The 24533-nt window shown below is 35.0% G+C and overlaps 1 protein-coding gene across 1 annotated transcript in view; it reads right to left on the minus strand.

Annotated features, from left to right (window-relative positions):
• Positions 1-876: 876 nt before the first annotated feature.
• The window catches only part of UBL3 (ubiquitin like 3), a 72915-nt gene continuing 49258 nt past the window's right edge, over positions 877-24533 (minus strand). Inside the window, exons 2-5 of the mRNA XM_007960048.3 lie at positions 14131-14239; positions 8622-8708; positions 4089-4166; positions 877-3778 (exon numbers count right to left, since the gene is read on the minus strand). Of these exons, the coding sequence (XP_007958239.1) occupies positions 3726-3778; positions 4089-4166; positions 8622-8708; positions 14131-14239 (327 nt within the window). The 3' untranslated portion in view covers positions 877-3725. The remainder of the gene's footprint in view (positions 3779-4088; positions 4167-8621; positions 8709-14130; positions 14240-24533) is intronic.

The raw sequence follows: 24533 nt of genomic DNA on the forward strand, positions 1-24533 counted from the left end.
ATTACCACATTCTAAAACCAGCCAGACTCTTGGCCTAAGACTTCTAACAACAAACCACTTCCAGAGCCAAGTTAGAAAATGTGTTTACCCAACTCCTTTTTTATTGGTTGACTCACATGAAAGAGATGGGCATTTCCTTTCCCCAAATGGGAACTTACTATGCCTACTCCCTATTTCTTGAAAGCTGTCATTTTGAAAAAGAGGAATATGAAAAATATTCAAAGACAAACATCTGACATCACTGTCGAAGACTACAAATAATGTAGTAAGTGAAACTGGTTTTCACATTTTAGTACTGGCTGAACTCTTGATATTTAAGAATTCGATGTTTCTCACTTAGTTTTATCCATGATCTCTTTCAGAAGTCAACCGTCTCCTGTGTAAAAAGGCTCATAGAAGCCGCTGCCTTCTGAAGAAAGCACACCAACTGGTGGGGGTCAGCGTAAACCAGGAGTCACACCCAACCACCAACCGCTCACGCCCAAGAACCCCACCCTACCCCGGCCACAAAAACTGTGCCTAGACTCCAGCACAGCCTGCAGCTGTGTTTCAATTATAGCTGTGTTTGTAATTACAGGTCACGTGCCCCACCCCAATCACTCCATTTGGCTAACAAGTGACCATATTACAACACACAAATGGAAAAAAAACTGGAATGCTCGCAAAAGTTACAAATAAAAACAATATGAAGGCATATTAAATTTTGGCTGATACTTCTCTTTGATTTTGCTAAACCACAGCAGAGTAAAGGCTGGCCCAATGTTGAATTTTACTGAAGAGTATCATAAACTGAAGAAAGAAAGACAGACAAAAACAGTAGTGAAATAAAGAATAGGCAAATATACCAGAATTATGAATGGAAGTCATTCTAGAGAATTATTCTACAACAGATGAAGTTTTAATTTCTTTTCACATTAAACATTGTTTACCACAATCAGCTAACAGAAATTACTGTAACATTGGTCACGATGACTTCATAAAACTAAAGATAGATGCTATGAGGAAACTTCATTTAATGTGAATGGTAATGTTAGATACTGTATTTTTTCATGGCAAAATACAACTTATCTTGAAGAGAAAGCAAATAGTTCAGATCAGGGAGACATGCTAAGGTTTTAATAAAGAAAAGCTTGGCCTCGTCCGGAACACTTAACAAAGTTCAGGACAATTCAGATAAAAGAGATGAGTGAGACACCAGCGTTAGGCAGGGACATAGGCTCATCATTCAGGCTTTATGTACATTACTGGATCTACGCAGCTCTCACTTTTAGATAAGCAAGCTGTATTTTTGGCAGAGGGATCTTCAAAAGTAGCCTTGGATATGAGGAATCGTATTTTAACCACCAGGCAGTCCAAGAAATTATTTTTAAAGGGGCAGCTGAGTATTTTCACGTATATACTATTAAGGCATCTAAATTTTTGGTGTTTTCAGTATATACTTTTACTGCTACTTTTTATTTTTTTTCATGTTGTACAACTATGATATTAGGTATTAAGCGACATAATTCTTTCTCTAATAGTGAACCAGTTTATCTCACTTAGCAAACTCTAAATTGATTGAAATATATAATCTGAGAACACACAGAAAAATATATTGAAAAACCAATAGAGATTTTTAAACATCATAAAAACTCAATCTTAATTAACTGATAGTCTTTAACTTAAAAAAAGAGTAATTAGAATGAAAATAAGTATTAAAAATAATTACCAGTAGTTTGTTTTACAAAAGAATAGAGCCATAAATTGTTTTAATTGCCCAATTAAGCAACTACCAGATTCTTTAGTCAACACTAACAGAATTCACATTTCAGCTAGTCAACAAAGCATATATTTAACATCTCTTGAATATAACATTTTAGTGATAACACAGACTACATAATTCTATCCATTGTTGTGACTGTACACAAATTAACCATGTTAAATATCAAAGATACATTGGGAATACTCTCCAAACCAACAACAGAATATTAAATGAATTTTAAAAGCTTAAGAAATAAAAGTAGAAAACATGAATGAGACAGTGCTTTAACAATTATTGACCTAATCAAGACCTTTAAAATTACCACCAAAATGCACTATGATTTTTTTTTTTTATTTAGTTTACAGGAAGAATCTATAAGTACAGGTTGCAGAAAGAAAATGTTTAGTGCTATTTACATTCGTTTTAAAACTCTGCTCTATACAAATTTAATTCTGATCAGTATGAACAATATTTTCGTAGATCTACTGCATATAAAGCCTTTTCATCAAAGCATTAACAATGAATAAAATAACCTGATTACATTTAAACAACGCTGACCATTTGAAACCATTTACATTTAATGTTTTTAAGGGCTGTTGATGCTTAGTAAGTACAGAATGTAATGTCAGCCTGCAACTTCATTTTTATAAAGGCTAAACTTATTTATATGGAATATTGTTCTATATACTACAAGCCAATCTATATTTTAAGTCCTATAGTTAGGTACTTTATAAGTCTTTTATTAAATATATTCTACACATATTTGTAATTTCACCCAGGAAGAATTTCTTCCCAGTGAAAAAATATAAAATCTTTCATATTTTTACAGGTTTAGATGAAACTAGCTCATGCTTTAGTGCTGTGCAAATTGTTTTTAGCGTATCAATCTTTAAATTATTGGTATGAAATAAAAGAAAAAGTGGCATTCTTAATTGTGTATGCCATAAAAATCAGCTTTTGACTTTAATACAATTGCAAGCACTAATATCAAATGCAAACTATATAAAGAAACAAAATTAGTACTATGGAGTTTTTTTTTTTTAATTTTAAGAATTCATCTGAACTCTCTAAGGAGTAAGAATGACACTGGATGTGGTTACAAATGAATGATAATTATGGAAAATTTCAATTCACTGATATTCAAATACATAAAATTGATCAATGAGGTTTTCTAATATTTCTGCACAATAATGAAAGCCGATGAGTGACTGGAACTACCCTCCCACATTAAGGCTAGGAGACGCACTCTCACCCCTTCTTGTGCTGTCTAAACAAGCACTCAGTTACTGTAGGACTCAAGAGTGCATGTCTTAAAGGAAAAAAAATCAGTTTCATCAGCCCTCTACTGAGTGCTTTAAACAGGCACATTTTGTTTTTTCATTTGTTGCAGTGAAAAGAGTCACACTCAGTTTAGTATTCTGTGCCAGTGCAGCCACCACGGCTGACTTTGGTAGAATTCACCCAACATTTTTGTTTCTTTTCCATTTTTTCCTCTCAAGTTGGCCCAGTAATTAACTCCATTAATTGCTGAGTGTCTTCCAGTGTGGAATTGTATATGTAAGTATTTCTAGGTACATAAACTGTTATAAATTCTGCTGATGAGGAAAATAATGCCAATCTTTTTAGTGCAAATTGTATTTGGAACACTTGCTTTATTAGTTCTAATGATGAAAATTTTGTGGCAGCAAAATGGTTTCTGCTACGAAAGATAACTTGTTAACTTTTCCCCTGGAGATTGACATTCAAAAACCAATATGTTTTAAAACAGCTCAACATAAAAATACGAGAAATAAAAAATCAGAGTGAAAAATGTTCTTGGTTCTTTTACTTTCATGAGAAAAGATGACAGTGTTCATGTGGTAATTCAGTTCCATGGGTTTATAGTCAGACTGTTCTGAATGGTTTCTGAAGCAATGTCGGGTCTTTTCTGTCCCAGCAGCATGAAAGACAAAGACTATATCACATCACACTAGGCAGACAGTGTTTACAGGATTACACAACAATTACTCTCTCCAGTCTTCTCACGATTCCTCTGACCTAGGGAAAATGAAGAAGGGCCTCGTTTATAAAAATTCTAGAACTGGAGGGGAAAAGGGGCTAGGCAATCAAGTATAGGAAGAAGTAGTTTTGGGTTTTTAAAAATGTTTGCATTTTTCAAAATTAAGAAGCTATAATAAATGTTCTTTTAATTTTAGCATGTTTCAAAAATGTCTGGTTATTTGCTTGACAATCTCTACTCATAAACTATGTAAACTTCCTTTCCCTCAGAATCTCCAAGAAAAACCCAGCATTTCTGAATGCCTGTCTTTGTGCCTCAACTGAGACACTTTTCCAGTGCATGGCTTACCTTGAGAGTTTGGCTCTGGCAATGTCTCTCTGGCCACCAAATGCATCACTGTTGTTTTGCCAAAAGGAAGTTTTAATGCTACGTGAAAAGCAAAAGATGATTAGTTACACATATATCGACCTATTAAAATCACTATCCAGATTTTAAACCATTTTAAAAATTGATTGCTTTTTTTGACTTCTTTAACAGATTGAACTTAACTCAGAGTACCTTCACAAAATTAGATTAATATGATCAGAAATAACATTTAAAATTTAAAAATTTTTTGCAGTTATATAGCCATTTGCTTGACACATTTATCCATATTATTTAAGAAATGATAAAAGAAAAAATATGTAATTGGCTAATATCAGAGGCTACCTTTAGAGGAAAAAGGATTAAATTAAAAAAAAAAATACTCTTTCTATATTAGGTAAAAGTTTAGATTAAGAGATATTCATTTCTAAATCTAATTACCTGTCAATTGTCTAATAAAATTACTGCACTGAACAGGCTACTATGATGTAGAAATGCAAGAAACAAACTTGATTTTAAACATTTATTCTCATCCCTGTATTCGTCCATTAGAAAAGAATTTTCTTAAAAAGATTAGGTTAAAATAATCACTGTCTTGGCGTTATCAATAATCACTGTTTTCCTAATCAAGTCTTTATAACATGTTTTCACTCATAAATTTAATAAATTTTATCATGAAATATTTCAGACATAGAATACACACCCATGTCCACTAAGGCAAATACAAACACTGAGTTTCATGGTAAATCCCTTTGTTACTCTGTGTATAAAATTAGAAGCAGCTGGTATATTTAGCTTCTAGAACTGTTTCTATAGTTGTCATGTTTTAGTTCTGACACCTCAAATTACCCTGTCTTCAAAAACTATAAACTGAAGTAAGGCCAAAGATCATTACTTAGCAATAATGACCCTCCAGATCCCTGTTTTTAAAACTTGCTCTATAGGATGATGGTTACCATGTAGATTTTAAAAAGAATCCTAATTATCTTCAACACTGGTACTATTCCATATGTTTAAGGTGAGTTCCCATCTTATTTAAAGTTGGCCAGCCATTATTTGGTCTACACTTTTAACCTCTGATGTTCAAATGAAGCATGACGGCCCATAAATACATAACGAAAAAAGGGAGGCTTTTAGAATAACTTCCTAGGCCTAACTTAAATTAAAATGTAAATAAGACTTTATGTTATGAAAAATTTCACTAAATATTTGGGAAAGCCTGATCAACATTTTAAACCTTGAACTGAACTTAAAATGCACACATACCAGGCTGCATATCATTCTTATACCTTCAAACCTTGAACTGAACTTAAAATGTGCACATACCAGGCTGTGTATCACTCTCATACCTGTCTTCTGGGCTCTAGTAAGACAGACCTGGATTAAAAATTTTCATCTCTGCTGCTTCCAACTGTGTAACTCTCAGCAAGTTACTTATCCTCTAAGCTTCTGTTTCCTCAACTAAACCAGAGATACTAATTCCATTACATGCCCTTTGTAGCTGTGTCTATTAAATCAAACAATCCAAGCAAAGTGCTTTGCCCAGAGCTGGGCACAAAGAAAGCACTCAGTATATACTACCATCATCATTTTGAGATAGCAAGGAAAATGAATCTGAGAAAAAAGGTAGGTGAACTGAGATATAAATGTAAAAACACGTCAGACAGGCCTGGAAAGTTCCCGAGAGGCTTACCATTTGAAGTTACAAATGTAATGTGTGGGAGCTATTATTTTTTCTTCTTCATCTGAATTTTAACTAGAAATAGTAGGTATTGATGTTAATAACATTTAAAAATGTGAAAGAAGAGGAATGCCAGAATCTAAAATGCGTTCTATTCCTTTCACTGTGGACGCTTCTGCTTTCTCCTATGACACGGTGCAATATCCAGAATAGAGGTTTTCAACCTTTAGAGTACATAAAAATCACCCAGGAATTCAATTCTGTAGTAAAATCAGGAGACGCGGGTAGGGGAGAGAGGGCATGCAGAAATCTGTATTTTAAAATAAGTATCCTAGATGAGCCTCATGCTCATTATTTCAGAACCACATTTTGGGAAATGCTAATCTGGGCCATACTGAATGCCAAAGCTTTAGCTGATCATCATCTTCACCCTCTGATTAACAAGGCGCTGTCACACTTTTCCTTTAATGAAATGAAACTCTATATGACTATATACAGGTTCTAGTTCAAAAAGGGGGATTCAGGGCTATGTTTTAAGACATTTGATAATGGAACATTTCAATCCGAAACTTAACGGAACCAGAAAATTTCAAGAATGGCAGAGAATGCCCTGGCTTCCTACTTTAACTGTCCACATAATGGCTGAATTCCACCCATGGCTGTATACCCACTACTTCATGGTCATCCACTGCTTGACCACCACCTATAACAAAGATCTCACTAACTTTCCCTGGCAGTCTAGTCTTTCTTTAGGTAGGTCAATGTGTTCACATATTCTTTCCTATATTGAATAGAAAACTGTCTTTGATTTCCAGTTATTGATCCGAAGTCTAATTCACAGGGCTACACAGAGCAAGTTCTAGGGCCACACAAAGCCGCCTTCCACACAGGCCACTCAAATATTTATAGATGGTTGCATTTCCCTATGCGCTATCTTCTTTATTATTCACATTGAAGAACACAGGGATGTAAAAAGAAAAACTGAGACCCAAAAGACAAATAGTTGATTATCGTTATCCAAACTTGCTCAAACATCCAGTTATAATTATTAAAGCGGAGGTCCAGGCCATGCTTCTATGCTAGAGATAGTTTATTGTTTTTGAAAAGAAGGACAGCAATACAGAATGACAATAATAATTATATAAGTCAATCTGGTAATTATTCTAAAACAATTTCAAAAAAATACTGGTAAAAAATTATACTTTAGTGAGAATGAATCAATAATTTTGATTTTTAACACAAATTCTATGAGCTTTAATATGAAGTTCAAACTCTGAGGTCACAACAGAAAAGATAATTAAGGAATGGAGTTGGTGGGAAATTGCTCACATAGATCAATACTCAAAAGGGAAATGGAGTATTTCAAGGTTCACTCATATAATCAATAGATTAAATTCAACCATCATTTACCAATTTTTAATTCACGTAAGATCTTGTATGAGCCATAATTTTAAAACGACCAGAACATGGTCGCATCCTTAATGAATGTACAGTATAGCCCGGGAGCTAACAGTCAATTCTTACACAAAGAGCATTAAGAGTTGGTCCATCTATTTACACAAAAGCTATAAAAAAAGCTACAAATCAAAAAAGCTCCATTTTAAAGTACCAGATATCTTAGTAGATAGAAGCATTTTTTAGACCAGTTATAAAACCACTAGTGAAACTCAGTGTGAGATTATAGCCTGAAATGTTTTACTCACTTGACATTGTGATAAAATCATTCGCATTCATCTACTTTAGCCCTTATTGCCCAGGACTTTTACCAGTGCCTTTGATCTGTTTGTCCTGTGTAACACTAGAGCAACCTGAAGGGAGAGCTTCTGTCTTATTCAATCCTGTATTGCCAGGTGCTTAGCACAGTGCTGGCACATAAGAATTTAATAAATACATGCTGAATGAATGAATGCAAACATTCTACCTTTAAGGAAAAACAGATTAAATATTAGGTTTAGAGGAAAAAGTCAGATTATATTTAATGAAATATATATTTAGATAGATCGTTTAATTTGCCTATACATTTCCAATTATCTGAATATATTTGAAATACCTATTTTCAAAACTAAACAAATCCTATTGATGGTAGAAAATGTACCCCATAAGGGGGCACTATTGAGCTACATTTCTCCAATCCTATATAAAGAATAATAATAGCTAACAATTAAAGGTGTTTACTATGTGCCATGCATGTAAGCACTTTGAATATATAAAGTAATTTACCCTTCTTAACCTCTGAGGTAGGCACTATTGTAATTCCACTTTACTGATGAGGAAACTGGAACACAGGTTGGTTAAGTCACTTGCCCAAGGTTTACACAGCCAGTAAGTAGTGCAGCTAATACAACTTAAATAGTCTAGTTCCAAAATCTTTTCTTTCAACTATTACGCTAAAATGCTGCTCTAATGTCAGTCATTTACTTTATTCTCACATGATTAGCAACTATATCAGGTAGGAACAACTGAAAACATCCCTTCATATATTTGAAAACTATCATAAATTTTTCCTAGTTTGTGTGTCCAGTCTTAAGTTTAAAATACTATATCTGAATTACATTATTTGGAAATACAATAACATTACATTTAAAAAATAGTAGGTATAGAATTCTATCTATACTGGGATACAGTTTATTTTACAAGGTAGTAGATATTTATTACAGTCCTAAAATTAAATTTAACAGAATACACAATGTGAAGGAGTAGGCATATAGAAGCAGGCAGAATTCATAGTTTGAATTTGTCTTTTTTTTTTAGTAAATTCAAAGACATTAGCATTTAAAACAAACGAATCATGCTACCATGAGACAGACATGAAATCCCACTACAAAGGTGGCTGTTACCTCCTAATGTGACATTTCCATGTAGAAATCGTCCTTGATAAATGAGTCGTAGAATATTTGGACTGCTGACCTGCTCTTCTTCCCAGTCTGAAAAGAATCCAGTGAACTGGTTAGGTATATTCTAACACATAATTAATGTACTACTATATTGTTTTAAAAATTCAGATTCAAATCAGTTAGAGTATAAAGAAGGCCCTTGGAGCTTCCTACTATTAGAAACAGTCACTATTCATATATTCACCGCAACCCTGGTTCTTGCTTATTCTTCTTAAGTAGCAAGAGCTGCAAAAAGACTCATTTTGCTTCTTAAAGAATACTAAAATGTACCAAATTGTAGTCCCCAAGTTTAAAGTTAATACAAATGAGTTGGGAAAGACCTACCAAGTAAAAACAAATACCATTTTAAAATTAATTTCAATTATCAGTAATTAACAGATAGTATTATAATGTTCCAATATCTGTACCTGCTAAAATGTACATTTAAGGCTAGAAAACAGCATGTTTAACAAATATCTGAAAAACAGTTAATATATTGATATTAAAAAAATAGAAAAAAAATTAGCCGGGCGCAGTGGCGGGCGCCTGTAGTCCCAGCTACTCGGGAGGCTGAGGTAGGAGAATGGCGTGAACCCAGGAGGCGGAGCTTGCAGTGAGCCGAGATTGCGCCACTGCACTCCAGCCTGGGCGACAGAGCGAGACTCCGTCTCAAAAAAAAAAAAAAAAAAAAAAGAATAACAAAAAAACTGTGTTTGCTTTTGGATAATGTTGATTTATTATCTTATTTTCTATCTGAAGTCAATTAGTAAACATTAGAGAAGACACAACTTTAGTTCACCTCACCCAAAATGAAGACTTGGAAGAAACTGAAAAACTAATATATATTAGGAGGTACTGTACAAACATGAAAACTTAGAAAAGTGTACACACAAAGAAAATCAAAAGACAAACTGGTAGGTAGAATGGGTAAAAGATTATTTAACTTCAGCCTATAATTTATATAATAGTAAAAGATGGAAGCCACTCCATTAAAATAAAGGTTTAAGGACACTAGTGTTATGATAGGGTAAAGGGTTAGTAATTTACATGAGCTTGTAGATGTAACAATTTAAGCCTTGAGTTTATTAATGATCTGAGAATTCCTTCGTCTTTTTTGTCAACAATTCTCACGTGTGTGTTTCCTATAGCAAGAGATAACGGGCAACACACAAAAAAAAGTTTAAAGTATTCTGAAAGAGTGACAGAAGAGAAAGGAAGTAATTACAGATTTTTCTTTTGCCCTTTTTTTGACTATTCAAAACGACGAATATGAATTTGATAAAACCACTGCCTATAAGTGACTTAGGCACAGCTGAAATGAGCAGAGGAGAAATAAATCCCAGTCATTTCCTGCCCCTGACCCATGCCTTTAGTCTCTTCCCTCTTCTCCCTCCTGCAAGGTTTTGTTGCCTTCTGATCCTGTTACTCCCAGGTCCCTCCTATTCCAGAAGAAAGATCAAATAAGTCTCTAACACTATAGTACAAATTGTTTTGAATTCATCACTTCCAAAATTATTGTTTAATAGAATATTTCTGGTCAAGATGGAAGTGCTCCATAGATACAAAGGTAAATTACAGTAATTGTTTAATTCACAGGAAACAAAGACTAATATTCTAAAAATACTTGAATTTTTTTTTTTTTTTTTTGAGGTGCAGAAACCTGAAGTCCCATGTTTCATTATCTTATACAGAGTGTCATGATTTCCACGTACTTCACCGGTGTAATATGCTATCTCCCTTCCCCTCTCCAACAATCTAAAATTTAGAGAAACCTTAGAATATAGCTTAAATGAAGAATTTCAGGTGTTATTAACATATCCTAAGTTTAATAGATTTTTTTGAACCTTTGACCCAATAACAGCTATGTGTCTGACTATTCCACCTGTTAGTAATATTTCCACTAAATAGCATAAGGGTATGCTAAGGAAAACTAATTCCTTCAACAAGTATAGTGCATTAAGTATTTTCTTCTATTGATTTAATATTTGCCACACATTTATTATTAGCATCAATAAGTATTTAATTTGCTGATTTTTAGTACATTATGTGATATAATACAGACTTACATTTTTAATTTAAATATTTTATGTAAAATAAAAATTAAGGTACTTCTCTATTCTTTGCAGTGTCTAAAACTGCTGAGTAGATTTAGCAACCTGAGGAAATACTGGGAATTAAAACCTTTTTTTTTGAAAATAAAGGAACATCCACTGATACAATCAATTTTCAGTACTGGTAGATGGTTTGTTCATTTGGGATACTATTTATGGCAAAGACTTATACTGGAATTTAAACTAATTTTAATATCTAAGTAATTATGAAAGTAAAAGTGTTTCTTTTACCTTAAGTTATGATACTGCCCAAATAAATTTCAGAGTGATTACCCTTCTTCTGCCTTGTGTTATCTCATCTATAATATCCATACATCAAAAGCTATTACTATGACCACTCCCCCCCAAAAAAATCTCATAAAGGTAATCTTTTTGTATCACACTTAGAATAACATCATTGTTGGGTATTTTTTTTTTTTTTTGAGACAGAGTCTCGCTCTGTCGCCCAGGCTGGAGTGCAGTGGCCGGATCTCAGCTCACTGCAAGCTCCGCCTCCCGGGTTCTCGCCATTCTCCTGCCTCAGCCTCCCGAGTAGCTGGGACTACAGGCGCCCGCCACCACGCCCAGCTAGTTTTTTGTATTTTTTAGTAGAGACGGGGTTTCACCGGGTTAGCCAGGATGGTTTCGATCTCCTGACCTCGTGATCCGCCCGTCTCAGCCTCCCAATAAAAAAATGCTTTTCATACTGATAGTCATCTATTTTCACCTGGCTATAAAGAATAGCCAATATTCTTAGAGCCCAAATTTAGTCGTCTTTAGCTTTTCTGAAATTCCTTCTTAGCTATAACCTTTATAGCTTCAGTATCTCCCTGATTTAGAAATCAGCCGCTTGGTCACTAATGCGAAGAAAGATCCAGTAGTTGAAAGTATTTGTCTAAATCAGTATTTCTTAAATTTAGGCCTAGGAATCCACAAAGACACGTCCTTAGGGTCTAAAAGTCCTCTTCAAGAGATTTTAAATTGTATTTTCATTGTAAGGAAAATCTGGAAAATCTGTATTTACATTTTAATGAAATCTGGAGGAGATTGTCTAGATGATTTAAATAGTCATTTTATAACCAAGCGCAGCCTTGGGGTATCTAGTACTCAGTGTGCATTAAATTTATGATTGTACTGGTGCCAAGCAGTCAGTACCTCTTTAATTGTTAAGAGTCTAATGAGATAAGGAGGTTCACTTAACAGGTAAATGATGCATTCTATCTAAGAGAAAACTGAGTAACAATTTGTTATACTGTATAAGTAAAGGTTTTATGGTGACTCTACAGATAACTTGATCATCCAACACTATGTAGGAACATAGGCATGGCAAACTCAATAGTATTCATGGGGTAAGCAGTGAGTTGGCTTTGGCAAAAATACATCACCTAGCACATTAATGTTGTTAATTTGAACATTATTGGTTTGAGAGTTATATTTGCATTTTCTGAATCAATCTTTTTTAGTTTTATGATTATGCATATGAGTTAACAAGAATAAAGAGTTTTAACTGGGTTTATGTTTCTATATTTTAAAATACTCATTGTAATAAAAATAATTTAAGTCAGCAACTAGAGATCTACAAGAATTATCTTCCTTTAGAAAAGTTCCATATATTATTTAAGGCTGAGAAACACTGATCTAATTGACTCATTTTGTGCATATACTATGTTCTTTGTCAAAACAAGTCTGGTCCTTTAAAAGTTCAAATTGCTTCTGCTAAAAAAATTAAGTGAAATCAGCTGAAAACAATTCGTATCACTATGATACATGACATAAGGATCAAGATGACACTGGGGAAGTTCAAAGGAAGAAAACGAACCAACAATTCACTTGAGGGAGGCAATTTTTTTCTTTTTTTTTTTTTGAGATGGAGTCTCGCTCTGTCACCCAGGCGGGAGTGCAGACGCATAATCTCAGCTCACTGCAAGCTCTGTCTCTCGGGTTCAAGAGATTCTTCTGTCTCAGCCTCCCGAGTAGTTTGGATTACAGGGGTGCACCATCACGCCCAGCTAAATTTTGTAATTTTAGTAGAGACTGGGTTTCACCATGTTGGCCAGGCTGGTCTTGAACTCCCTGACCTCAAGTGATCTGCCTGCCTCAGCCTCCCAAAGTGCTGGGATTATAGACCTGAGCCACCACACCCAACAGACAGTCTTATTATATTAAAAAAAAAAAAAAAAATCAGAGAAAGGAAGAAATATCAAACACATTTTCCAAGATTGTTACGGTTACTGGCTTGAAAATGGAAAGCATAGACAGATATTAATCATCTTGACCTTATAGTAGTTCAGAGAACATAAGAACTGACATGAATTAGAAGTTAATTTTGTTTCAAACTTAATTTTAAATAGGCTATCTAGAGAAGACCATAGAGAATGTATTATCTGTTTAAAATGTTGCTCTTTCCTCTTACTTTGTGTTTTGGTAAAAATAGGTTTACTCATATGAAGGTGTGTGTATATTCACTATTTTGTGTGTGTTTTTTTTTCTTTCCTTTTTTTTTTTTTTTTTTTTTGAGACAAGGTCTTGCTCTGTCGCTCAGGCAGGAATGTAGTGGTGTGATAACTGCTCATTGCATCCTCAAACTCCTGGCCACAAGTGATTCTCCTGCCTCAGCCTCCCAAGTAGCTGGGACTACAGGCATGTGCCACCATGCCTGGCTAATTTTTAAATTTTTAGTAGTGATGACATCTTGCTATGTTACACAGGCTGGTCAGTCTCAAACTCCTAGCTTCAAGCAATCCTCCTGCCTTGGCTTCCAAAAGTGCTGGGATTACAGGTAAAAACCCCAATCCCTGGCTGCATTTTTCTTTATTAAAAATATTTTTTGCCCAGGCACGGTGGCTCCCGTCTGTAATCCCAGCATGTTGGGAGGCCGAGGTGGGCAGATCACAAGGTCAAGATATCGAGACCATCCTGACGAACATGGTGAAACCCCGTTTCTACGAAAAATACAAAAATTAGCTGGGTGTGGTGGCACACACCTGTAGTCCCCGCTACTCAGGAGGCTGAGGTAGGGGAATCACTTGAGTCCGGGAGGCAGAGGTTGCAGTGAGCTGAGATCGCGCCACTGCACTCCAGCCTGGCGACAGAGTGAGACTCCATCTCAAAAAAAAAAAATTTTTTTTTTTCCACTTACATTAAAACAGTTCTAAGGCAAAAGCCGCCATTGCATCCTGGGCTCCTTTACCATCTGGGAATGAGACTGCTGAAGAGCAAGATAAGGAAGGATACAATGATCTTCTAAATCTGAGACTTACACTCCCAATTTTTGGTTGTTCTTTTAAATGTTATATGTTTATAACAGTTTCAAAATGTTTGTGAGACAAGGTAGGGCATAAAGAATCAACATTATTCATACTCAAGAAAAAAACATCACTTACCCATTGGCCAATTGTCATATACATGCTTTGCAATGTCAGAAGCAGAATCATTAGGAGAAAACAGGAATTCTTTTGTTTTTCCGCTTACCAAAATGAGGCGCAAATTTATCTGTAAGAAGACAATGATTCTTTTAACATAAATCTAAAAATCTTTTAAGTAAAAAAGAAGACTCAAAGGCTTTTCATTTCAATCACATCCTAAATTATTACCAATGCCATATTGTGGTTTTTATTTAAATTCTATAAAACTTTTTTAAAAAGAATGGGAATTTGATATTTGATTTTATTGCCTATTATTTAAGGGGTGTGTGTGTGTGTGTGTGTGTGTGTGTGTGTGTGTGTGTGTCAGACATATTTGCCATAATAAATGAACGCAGGAAAAAAAAATTCATTATGCGTTTAAATTTAATTACTCCAACAATGTGCAGAATTGAACTTTTGCAAGTTATCACTATTATTACAGAATATGCATTTTTACCCAAAAATTAATAAAAATGTTGGCACTGAAGATCTCATCACTAAACAGAAAAAAAATTAGTTGATACTCTACTTCTTAAAAAATATAATTAAAAGAAAACCTATATACAAGTTTTTATCCTATGAAAATTATTAAAACCTAGACAAATTAACAAGAAACTATATATATATTTTTTGAGGCAGAGTCTCCGCTCTGTCGCCCAGGCTGGAGTGTAGTGGCACAATCTTGGCTCACTGCAACCTCTGCCTCCTGAGCTCAATCAATTCTCCTGCCTCAGCCTCCCAAATAGCTGAGATTACAGATGCCCACCACCACGCCCAGCTAATTTTTGTGTTTTTAGTAGAGATGAGGTTTCACCATGTTGGCCAGGCTGGTCTTGAACTCCTGACCTCAAGTGATCTGCCCGCTTTAGCCTCTCAAAGTGCTGGGATTACAGGTGTGAGCCATCGTGCCTGGCCAAGAAACTTTAATTTTAAAGAACTTTATCATGGTTAAAGAAGGAATCAATAATAGTAGCTCTTTTACTCCCAACTGCATGACCACATATTTTTTAGGCGGAGTAAGGCAGGACACATGGGACAAAGGATATAAATTCACCTTCAGTGATAACTCTAAGGGGGATAAGAGAATTAAAGTGTTTGAGATCTACTGGGTTCACATTTCCAAGTCAATATATATTTGCTTATACCATTGTTAATATATTTCACAAATGTTTAATTTTTATCTGTTGTAATTAATTTAATGTTATTTTTTTAAAAACACCATATCTATGTATTCCCCTGTAAGTCACAGAAATACAAGTGTTGTTTCTATTACTCCTGGCCTTTGTTAAAAAAGTAAGTAAGATCTTACTAAAAGTTGGGTCCAGTCCAGAGCTGTGCCCTGGGATAAGGCAATTTAGCCTAGTTTCTTTATATGTAAAGAACAGACAATCTCATTGTACCAGTCTGAACTGTGCCAGGTCCCAGGTTACCCAAGCTCTCCTTTTTAGTTACTGATTTTTTTTCTTATTAAAAATACCAGAAAATCTTTAAGATGTCAGAGTCTACAATGAATAAATTGGTGCCTATTATAGCAGTCACTGATTTACTATATTCACTTACCAGCATGGCCAGTGTCACTTCCAGCACCTCACCAATTTGAAAATTATTTGAAAATTTTGTTGAAAGTTACAAAATATCTCCCCTATAAAAATGCATATACACAATTTTGGATTCAATGTAATGCAAATGAATTTCATATTAGATGGAGTGGAAGTAGATTTCATATTCTATCTACATATTTCAATTAAAAGTTTTTTAAAAGATAAAAGAAAATAATCTACGTTCCAGGTGAAAAGCCCTTTCAATATGCCCAATAAGAATTTCTTGCTGCTTTTTCTAATTAGAATGAAGTTATACCAAATAGCTGAATACAGGAAGAGACCTGATAAAAACATGTTGCCGTAAAGAAGTGATCCAAAAACTTTGAGTTCCACTTGAACGAGTTCAAGTAGTAGTCTGCAAGAATGATTACGCTCTACGAAAGTAACACCTTATTTATTTCCTATAGCAAATCGGTAATGAGCAATTCTTCAAGCAAGGAACCTAACATCTACGCAACACAATGTGAATTTTAGTCATCACAGATACATTACTACTCATGGCTTTCTCTTAATGTATGAATAACAAATACATATTATCCTATGAACTTATATGGAATATTTAAGGTTCTTCAGTCATTAATGTCCAAGAAATTCTGCCCCAATAGTTCAGCCACTTGTATTTAACTAGAAAAAATATAATTAAATTCAAGCTTCCTAATTAAGAGTAATGCAAATTATGTGAACTTACTACTTCTTAAATTGTTTTACGCTTAAAATTAATTTCCATTGGGTTTTTACTCAAATTATAATATTTAAAAATGATGAAAGGAAATAGATTTAGTCTTTAGGATCTGTAAAGGTGACACCAAAGCCTACTTTTGATTTTCCCTGATGTCTATCAATATGGAAATGGGAAAACAAATGATAGTATATCCTTACCATGGAATTCCATGCAGCGTTAAACGACATGAGATAAAGACCTGTATGATCTGACATGAAAAGACAGCCACAACACATTAAGTGAGAGAAAGCAGCCAGGTATAAAACAGTACTGTGGGAACAAAAGAACACATGCCTGTTTGCTATGTACTGACTCACGTCTCCCCAAAATCTCTGTATTGAAGCCTTAACTCCCAAAGTGACTGTGTCTGGAGGATAGGGTAATTAAGGTTAAAGGGAGACCATAAGGGTGAGGTCCTCGTCTGTCCAACAGCAGCCTTACAAGAAGAGAAAGAGCTCGGCTCCTCTGCTCTCTCCCTCTCTCTTCCTGCCCTCCAGGTGGGGACAACAAGAAGGCAATGGTATTTTGCCGTCTACTGTATTTTGCTGTGGCAGCCTAAGTTGAATAATACACACAAAGAAAAATATAAAATAAGAAATGTAAGGCTCCCTTTAAAAAGGGAAGCAGCTTTTCATAGAAACTATGATTGGTGAGAAGGTTGACAAAAAAAATCAACAAAAACTAAAAACTAAATTACTTGGATCTAAAAACATCTTGTTTATTCAACTTTTGTGTTATAAATTCCTTTGCTGTCCTATAAGAGGCTAGAAAATATAGACTATTCATGGGTTGCTGAACAAGTAACCTGTTTACTAACAAGGTTGAGAAAAGGTGTAACTAAGACTACATTTAACTATCCTATATTTTCTATCTTCAATGACAAATTTTTCTACTTTGTTTTCCCGTTATTCCATATAAAGAGATCAGGACTCTCTTGTTGCCAAAATGTTTTATTACAGCAACTTGGTTTCTTGTCTCTCTGGTACAGCAGTTTATAAGTTTATAACTTTGAATTGAATGAAAGTGCTAGCCAGGCGCGATGGCTCACGCCTGTAATCCCAGCACTTCGCGAGGCCAAGGCAGGTGGATCACCTGAGGACATGAGTTTGAGACCAGACTGGCCAACCTAGTGAAACCCTGTCTCTAATAAAAATACAAAATATTAGCCGAGCATGGTGGTGCGTGCTTGTAATCCCAGCTATCTGGGAGGCTGAGGCAGGAGAATTACTTGAACCCCAGAGGCGGAGGTTGCAGTGAGCCGAGATTGCACCATTGCACTCCAGCCTGGGCAACAAGAGCAAAACTCCACCTCAAAATAAATAAATAAATAGTGCTTCTGACAGTTTAAAAACCTAAAATACAAAGCAGAACTCTGTTTATATTTCAATAGTATGGGTGTGTATATCTCACACATATATATGTACAAACTAAAGTCTTGAAAGGTATGTACCAAATATAACAGTACTTATTTCATCTTTAGTTTCTTCTTTGTGTATTCCTGCATTTTCTAATTTTTACAGTAAGTCTGTATTACTTTTAAAATAGAGTAACATTTAATTCAAAGAGTACTCAATCATTTCAGGATATTCATAATAAACTATTAATATTAAAAAAACTTAAAACTATCAAGTACTATATCAGTATGGGCTTTCAAAGAAATACAAATGATTTTCTTAAGTAGACAAATAAGCATATCAATTGTAATAAATATACCACTCTGGTAGGGGAAGGCTATGTATGCATGGGGGAAAAATGTAAATGGGAAATCTCTGCCACCTTCTCAATTTTACTGTGAACCTAGAACCGCTGTAAAAAATAAAGTTGGCCAGGTACAGTGGCTCATGGCTGTAATCCCAGCACTTTGGGAGACTGAAACAGGAGAACAGCTTGAGGCCAGGAGTTTGAGACCAGCCTGATCAACAAAGTGAGACCCTGACTCTACAAAAATTTTAGAAAAAAAATGCCAGGTGCGGCGGCATGTGCCTATAGTACTAGCTACTCCGGAGGCTGAGGCAAGAGGATTGCTTGCACCCAGAGTTTGAGGCTGTGGGGATACAGTGCAATGATCATGCCATTGCACTCCAGCCTGGGTGACAGAATGAGACCCCATCCCTAAAAAAAGATAAAATAAAAATAAATCAACAAAGTCTACTTTTTATAGAAAACACTAAGCACAGAAATATAGAAATACAACATTTAAAAATGAAGTTAGAAGATATTCATGGATCCTTTGAAGGCTATTCATTGCACCTAAGACCTTCTGTTCTAGATGTCCGGCTGAAGAAATTATCTTTGAACATTCCCAATTTCTTTTTTTCCTCTCACAAGCTTTTAAGCTTTTAAGCTTGTGAGAGGAAAACCAAACCAAAACAAAACAAGACAAGACACACATACCGCACTCCATAAATTTAACTGTCTGGGTTCGTGCCACAAAATTCTCAGCATTTCCTATTTTAAAACTAACACACATCACAGTTGCCAATAAACTGATATTATACTTTCATATTTCAAAAATCAATGGTCTAAAGAGTTCATATTTATCTAGATGTTCAGAACGCTGGAAACTCATAGCCTCTAAATACGTTTGAACCAAGTTTAAAAAATATTATTTTAATGTTTATAGGTGGTTATGCATCTTCGGTTTGACAGAGACCCTACTACTCCCTCCTTACTCCCCCTGGCCTCCTTCAAACACTCAGGAAACTGCCTAGTTCCAGAAAACATTTGAGTTTGGTAACTCACAGTAGAGTCTGAAAGTGGTTTCGAAGTATAAAATGAGAACAAAAAGCAGGGTAAGATTTTAAAATCTTCTACTCGGAGGAAACATAATCACCCTTCTGGGTGGGGAAGGGGGAGAAAATGACAACTGCCAACAGTAACTGTGTAAATACTTAAGTCTAAAAATTTATCAAGTCTTACAGTAAAACTGCTTCAGGAAAGAAGCTTATGTCTACAACTGAAAAGAGCAGCAACAAACCACAACACTGCATTGCTGAGTAAAGTAACTCTTGCCTGAAACATCCAGTGCCTGTATCAGTGTTTGGCGCATAGTAGGTAGTCAGTAACTGTGAACTAATATTTCAGTTTTTTCAGTTTCAAGATGCAAGTGAAAGTGCAGACTAGAAAGGTCAGAGCTGATTCAAACCTGAGCTGCAGCATTCTGGCATTGTATTGAAGGGGTGGCACAGTAGGTAGAACAGGAATGGATAACTGTTTCTTGGTAGTGCTATGGTCATGCAGATAGTTCAAATGTGTAAACACCTCAATCTTTGATTTGGGCTCTGGATCTTTACTGTCAGCAACATGCCCCAGTTAACATAAATGCTATCATTTAGTAAGGTATTTTGAAAAGTAAAATTATTTCTAAGTCACCATATTAACATATATGTTTGGGCCTACTTTTCGAATGGACTAGGTTAACAGATATATACAATTAACAGATTGGTCTTAACTTGGGCCTATGCTCATATCTATGAGACAAGCTTGCTACTAGACTACAGCCGTGAATCTGCCTCAGTATGCTTGTCAAGTGTACCTTAGGACTGTAAGAAAGATGGAGAAAAACACTGGATTCCCATAATTTCCTTTAGAAGAAATCCTGAAAGCAATCATGCAGATAAACAACTGGATACCCAGGCTGGTTATTAGTTAATTGCTCCTATGCTACAGTAAGAATCTTCCAGAGCTTATTCAGATAAATAATGTTAATTGTAGCTCCTCTCAGTAAATATATGACAATTTCTATAAATGTGAGCTAGTTTCCTTTAAAATATTAAGTATTTATTATTTAAATATTTATTAATGAAAGACCTTTTTACATCTTTGAAGCCAAGCTAAGCCTAAGTATAAAATACATTTAAAACCTCTGCTTGTAGGATCCCTGACACAGCAACAATGGGTTAAAAATAAGACTTATTTATAGCTTAAAATGTAATATACTTTGTGTACATACCTGTCTAAAAGAAAACTGATAATAAGGACTCTGACTTGGTATGAGAGCTAATATGTAGTAAAGTTCCTAAGAGATGGCATTTAGATCACTCAAATGAATTATATATTTTTTTATATTTACTTTTGAGGCAAAACAAATCAAACAAGACTATTAGTGAGGCAGAACTACCATGATGATTTCCTGTAAGGCCAATGGATACAACAAGAACTCTTCAACGCATGTAATTTCAAGTTAGAACCATTTTTACTCAAACTGCCATTTCTATTTGTTACACAGTATCAATTTGGGGAAATTTCATATAGAACTTAGTTTATAAAATAATATGTTTTTAATCAGTCAGGATGAAAAAAAATGAGGGGAAAGAAAGAGGAAGGATGGAAGATGGAACTGACTAGAATGGTCTTCGGGTATAAAATATAATTATGGAGATGGACCATGCCCTTTAAAAAGACTGTTTTCTGCTGAAAGACAAATACGTTGATCCAAAAAGGAATTCCCACTTCTCGTCTGAGAATCTCTTAAGACTAAAATGAGTATTGGGATACTCTACTTCACATGCCAGTCTTCCTTAGAGAAAACCATCAACAGAAGCACGCTTTGCCTTTCTACTGCTCATTCCTGCCTTCTTTGCTAAATGGCAACAAGAAGCAGGTAGCCAGTGGGAAAGGTATTAGAACCTTTTTGCAAATCTTAAAAAAAAACCAAACTCCCAACTTATATCAAGGGAATTATGCTTAGTGAAGAAAGCCAATTGCAAAATGTAACATACTATATGATTCCACTTATACAATATTCTTGAAATGACAAAATTATAGAGATGGAGAATGGCCAGGTTGGAAGGGAAGAGACAGGAAGGGTTACTTTGCCTATAAAAGGGTAGCACAAAGAATCCTTGTGATGGAACTGTCTGTCCTGTATCTTGGCTGTGGTAGTTGGTACAGGAATCTATCTGTGATAAAACTGCATAGAACTAAATACATACACACAAACACACACACACACACACACAAATGCACATAAAACTGGACAAATATAAAGTCTGTGAATTTTATCATTACCAATTTCTTTCTTTTTTTCTTTTTTGAGATGGAGTCTCACTCTGTCGCCCAGGCTGGAGTGCAGTGGCGGGATCTCGGCTCACCACAACCTCCGGCTCCCGGGTTCAGGCAATTCTTCTGCCTTAGCCTCCCAAGTAGCTGAGACTATAAGTGCACGCCACCACGCCTGGCTAATTTTTGTATTTTTAGTAGAGACAGGGTTTCACCATATTGACCAGGCTAGTCTCGAATTCCTGACCTCAGGTGATCCACCTGCCTCAGCCTCCCAAAGTGCTGCGATTACAGGCGTGAGCCTCCATGCCCGGCCTATCATTATCAATTTCTTGTTGTGATATACACTGTGATTATGTAAAATGTTACCATTAGGGAAAACTGGGTGAATAGTGTTTGGGATTTCTCTGTATTGTTTCTGAAAACTGCATGGTTAATCTGTAATTGTCTCAAAACAAAAAGATTTTTTTTAAGTGCTCAACTTTCTGATAATTTGTTGTTTATGTCAGTCTCTGGTTATTTTTCTTATTTGCATTTGAAAATGAATAGTTTTTAAAAAATAATATCATATTAAAACAGCTACTTGATCTACAAAAAATATATATAAACCTATCAGTGACTTATTTTAATATATAAATTTTAAAATAAACATTTTCTAGAGTTAGGAATTTATAAAGGGCATACTTTGAATTTTTGTTAACTGTACTGTAAAAGAAACAAAGAATGAGGAAGTGATATATTCATTTTCCTATGTAAGGCTAATTTAAAATAAAAATTATTCAAACAATTGCAGTGCTAAAATACAGTAATTACATATTTCATAAACTTTCTTTTATTCACTTATTCAAACATCTTCTAAAACAGACACTGCTTGGTACCTGGATTGCAAAAGGTTAATATGAAATTCCTTGAGGATCTCATAACCTTGAAGCTATGAGAGACAAACAGATAACTATGGGAGGGAGGGGTAGTTAGGATATGTTAATTGTAAGTACTTGATAAATATTTGCTGGATGAATTTTAAAAACAATAAAAAGGAAGCAGCTGTGGGTCTGAGATTCCTGAGTAGGGTATGGAACAGTGAGTTATAAAAAGTAAAAATAATAGCTTGTCATTTACTGAGTGGTGCAGTATATTTCAGGTGCTGCACTTGGTTATTCTACCCAGCCCATCTCTGAAAAAGGTATTACTCTCACATTCTAGAGTTGTGGGACAGAGTTTAGTAAGCAGATAAGCTGAGATTTGAGCCCAGGTGCATCTGAGCCCACCGCACTTAGCTGCCATATCACTCTGCTAAAGACCAGCTGACCCAGCAACTCCTTACCATGGTCCCTACATGGGCCTGCTTATTCTCCAACATCATCTCCACCACTCTTCCCCTCACTAGGCTCCAACCACAGGGGTCTTTCAGTCAAAACTGCTGATTTCTTACTTGCCCCAAGGCCTTTACACAGGTTTTTCCTTCCGCCTAGAATGCTTTGCACTCCTCACCCTCTACCCCAATTCACACATTCTAGCTTCTAGATGTTTGAGAGGGAATGGCATTAATAAATCCTTCGGCATCTAATCATCCTGGATGAAATACTGACCCATGTTTTGAAAAAAAGAGTAGAAAAAGAATGTCAAAATAGAACTGGAGAAGTCAAGAAAGGATTTCTCTCCCCCACTGAAATGGGGCAGCAATCATATTTGTGAAGAAGTAATTTAAGCCATCTGTGAAAAGAGATTTTAACCTATAATACATCTGAATTCCTAACTATGAATTTACTTGTATTCAGTAGACTAAGGCAGGAAGTTGTAAACTAGGGTACATTTAGATTTGCTAAATGAATGGAAGAAGCTATGGGGTCTTTTTCTATATCCTGTTTACCATTTAGTATGATGTAGATTCTAATATTTATTAAATGTTAATATTAAATCATTACAGGTAGAACACTCAGTGAGATTCCTGCTTTTACTTGTGGAAACATTTACCTACCCTATGAGGTAGATAAGAGAGGTCAGAGAGTCCTCTAGCTTAAGTTCCCAAATAAAATTTTTACGACATCTCATTTACTTGGAATGTGAACTTCCAGAACATTTTAACTCATTTTAAAATGTAGGCGGAAAACTACATTCCAAAGCAACATTTAATAATTTTTGAATTACAGAAACCATTCAACTACTTATTAGCTAAAATATTTTCGGGAGAAGACTCATGAACATGAACGAAAAGCTGTTGGGCTATGGAGATGAATGAATAGTAATAGTTAATTAGCCTCCTTGCTTTCTATGTACACTGTTTTTTTTTTCCTTCATCAGTGAAGAAACAAAGAAAACTCTGGGTTCTTATAAATACATTTCAGAATCAAAGTATAAAACCCACAATTCATATAGCATTTAGTGCCCAGCACATAAGTCCCTTATAGTTAGATATTATCACAAATTATCATCACTATTATATCCATCATCAGTTTAGTAAATAACGTAACGCTAACTATATAATGCTCTTTCCTTTAGTACTTTAAAATGTACATTTACTTTCAGTTTGGGAAACTTTGATAAAATTAAAATTCCATGAGAAGACTGACAGTATATATTATTGAGAATTCCTGCAACTTATTCTTAAAATTACTTTTTTCGCAAGTTCAAAATCCTGTAAGCTTACAGAGCATATTGATTCTGAATTAAATTATAATCTGTATCACTTTAAAACCTGACTGTAGGATATCCCTTGCATCTAGGATACAAGATAACAGCTTTAACCTGATTTCAATGGGCAATGGTAGCCCTCTAGTTTTCTATACATACTATTAACTAAATAACAAATTTGAATGAATTCAAAAGTACTTTCTCTAGGGCACTGGATTGATTTCTAGAGAAATCTTTGTTTTGGGGAGTATCTTGAGGTCACAAGGCTCAGTAAATTAAGAACAACTGTTCAGGACAATTGTTTCTGTCACCCAAAAGCTGAAGATATTAAACTAAGAAAGGAAAAAGGGAAATAGTAAAGGCAAAGCACTAGAGAGGACAGCAGGGAGGGGAAGAGTAGTATATATTCATGATACAGTTTCATATAT

Source organism: Chlorocebus sabaeus, chromosome 3 (assembly GCF_047675955.1).
Source record: "Chlorocebus sabaeus isolate Y175 chromosome 3, mChlSab1.0.hap1, whole genome shotgun sequence".
Lineage (NCBI taxonomy): Eukaryota > Metazoa > Chordata > Mammalia > Primates > Cercopithecidae > Chlorocebus > Chlorocebus sabaeus.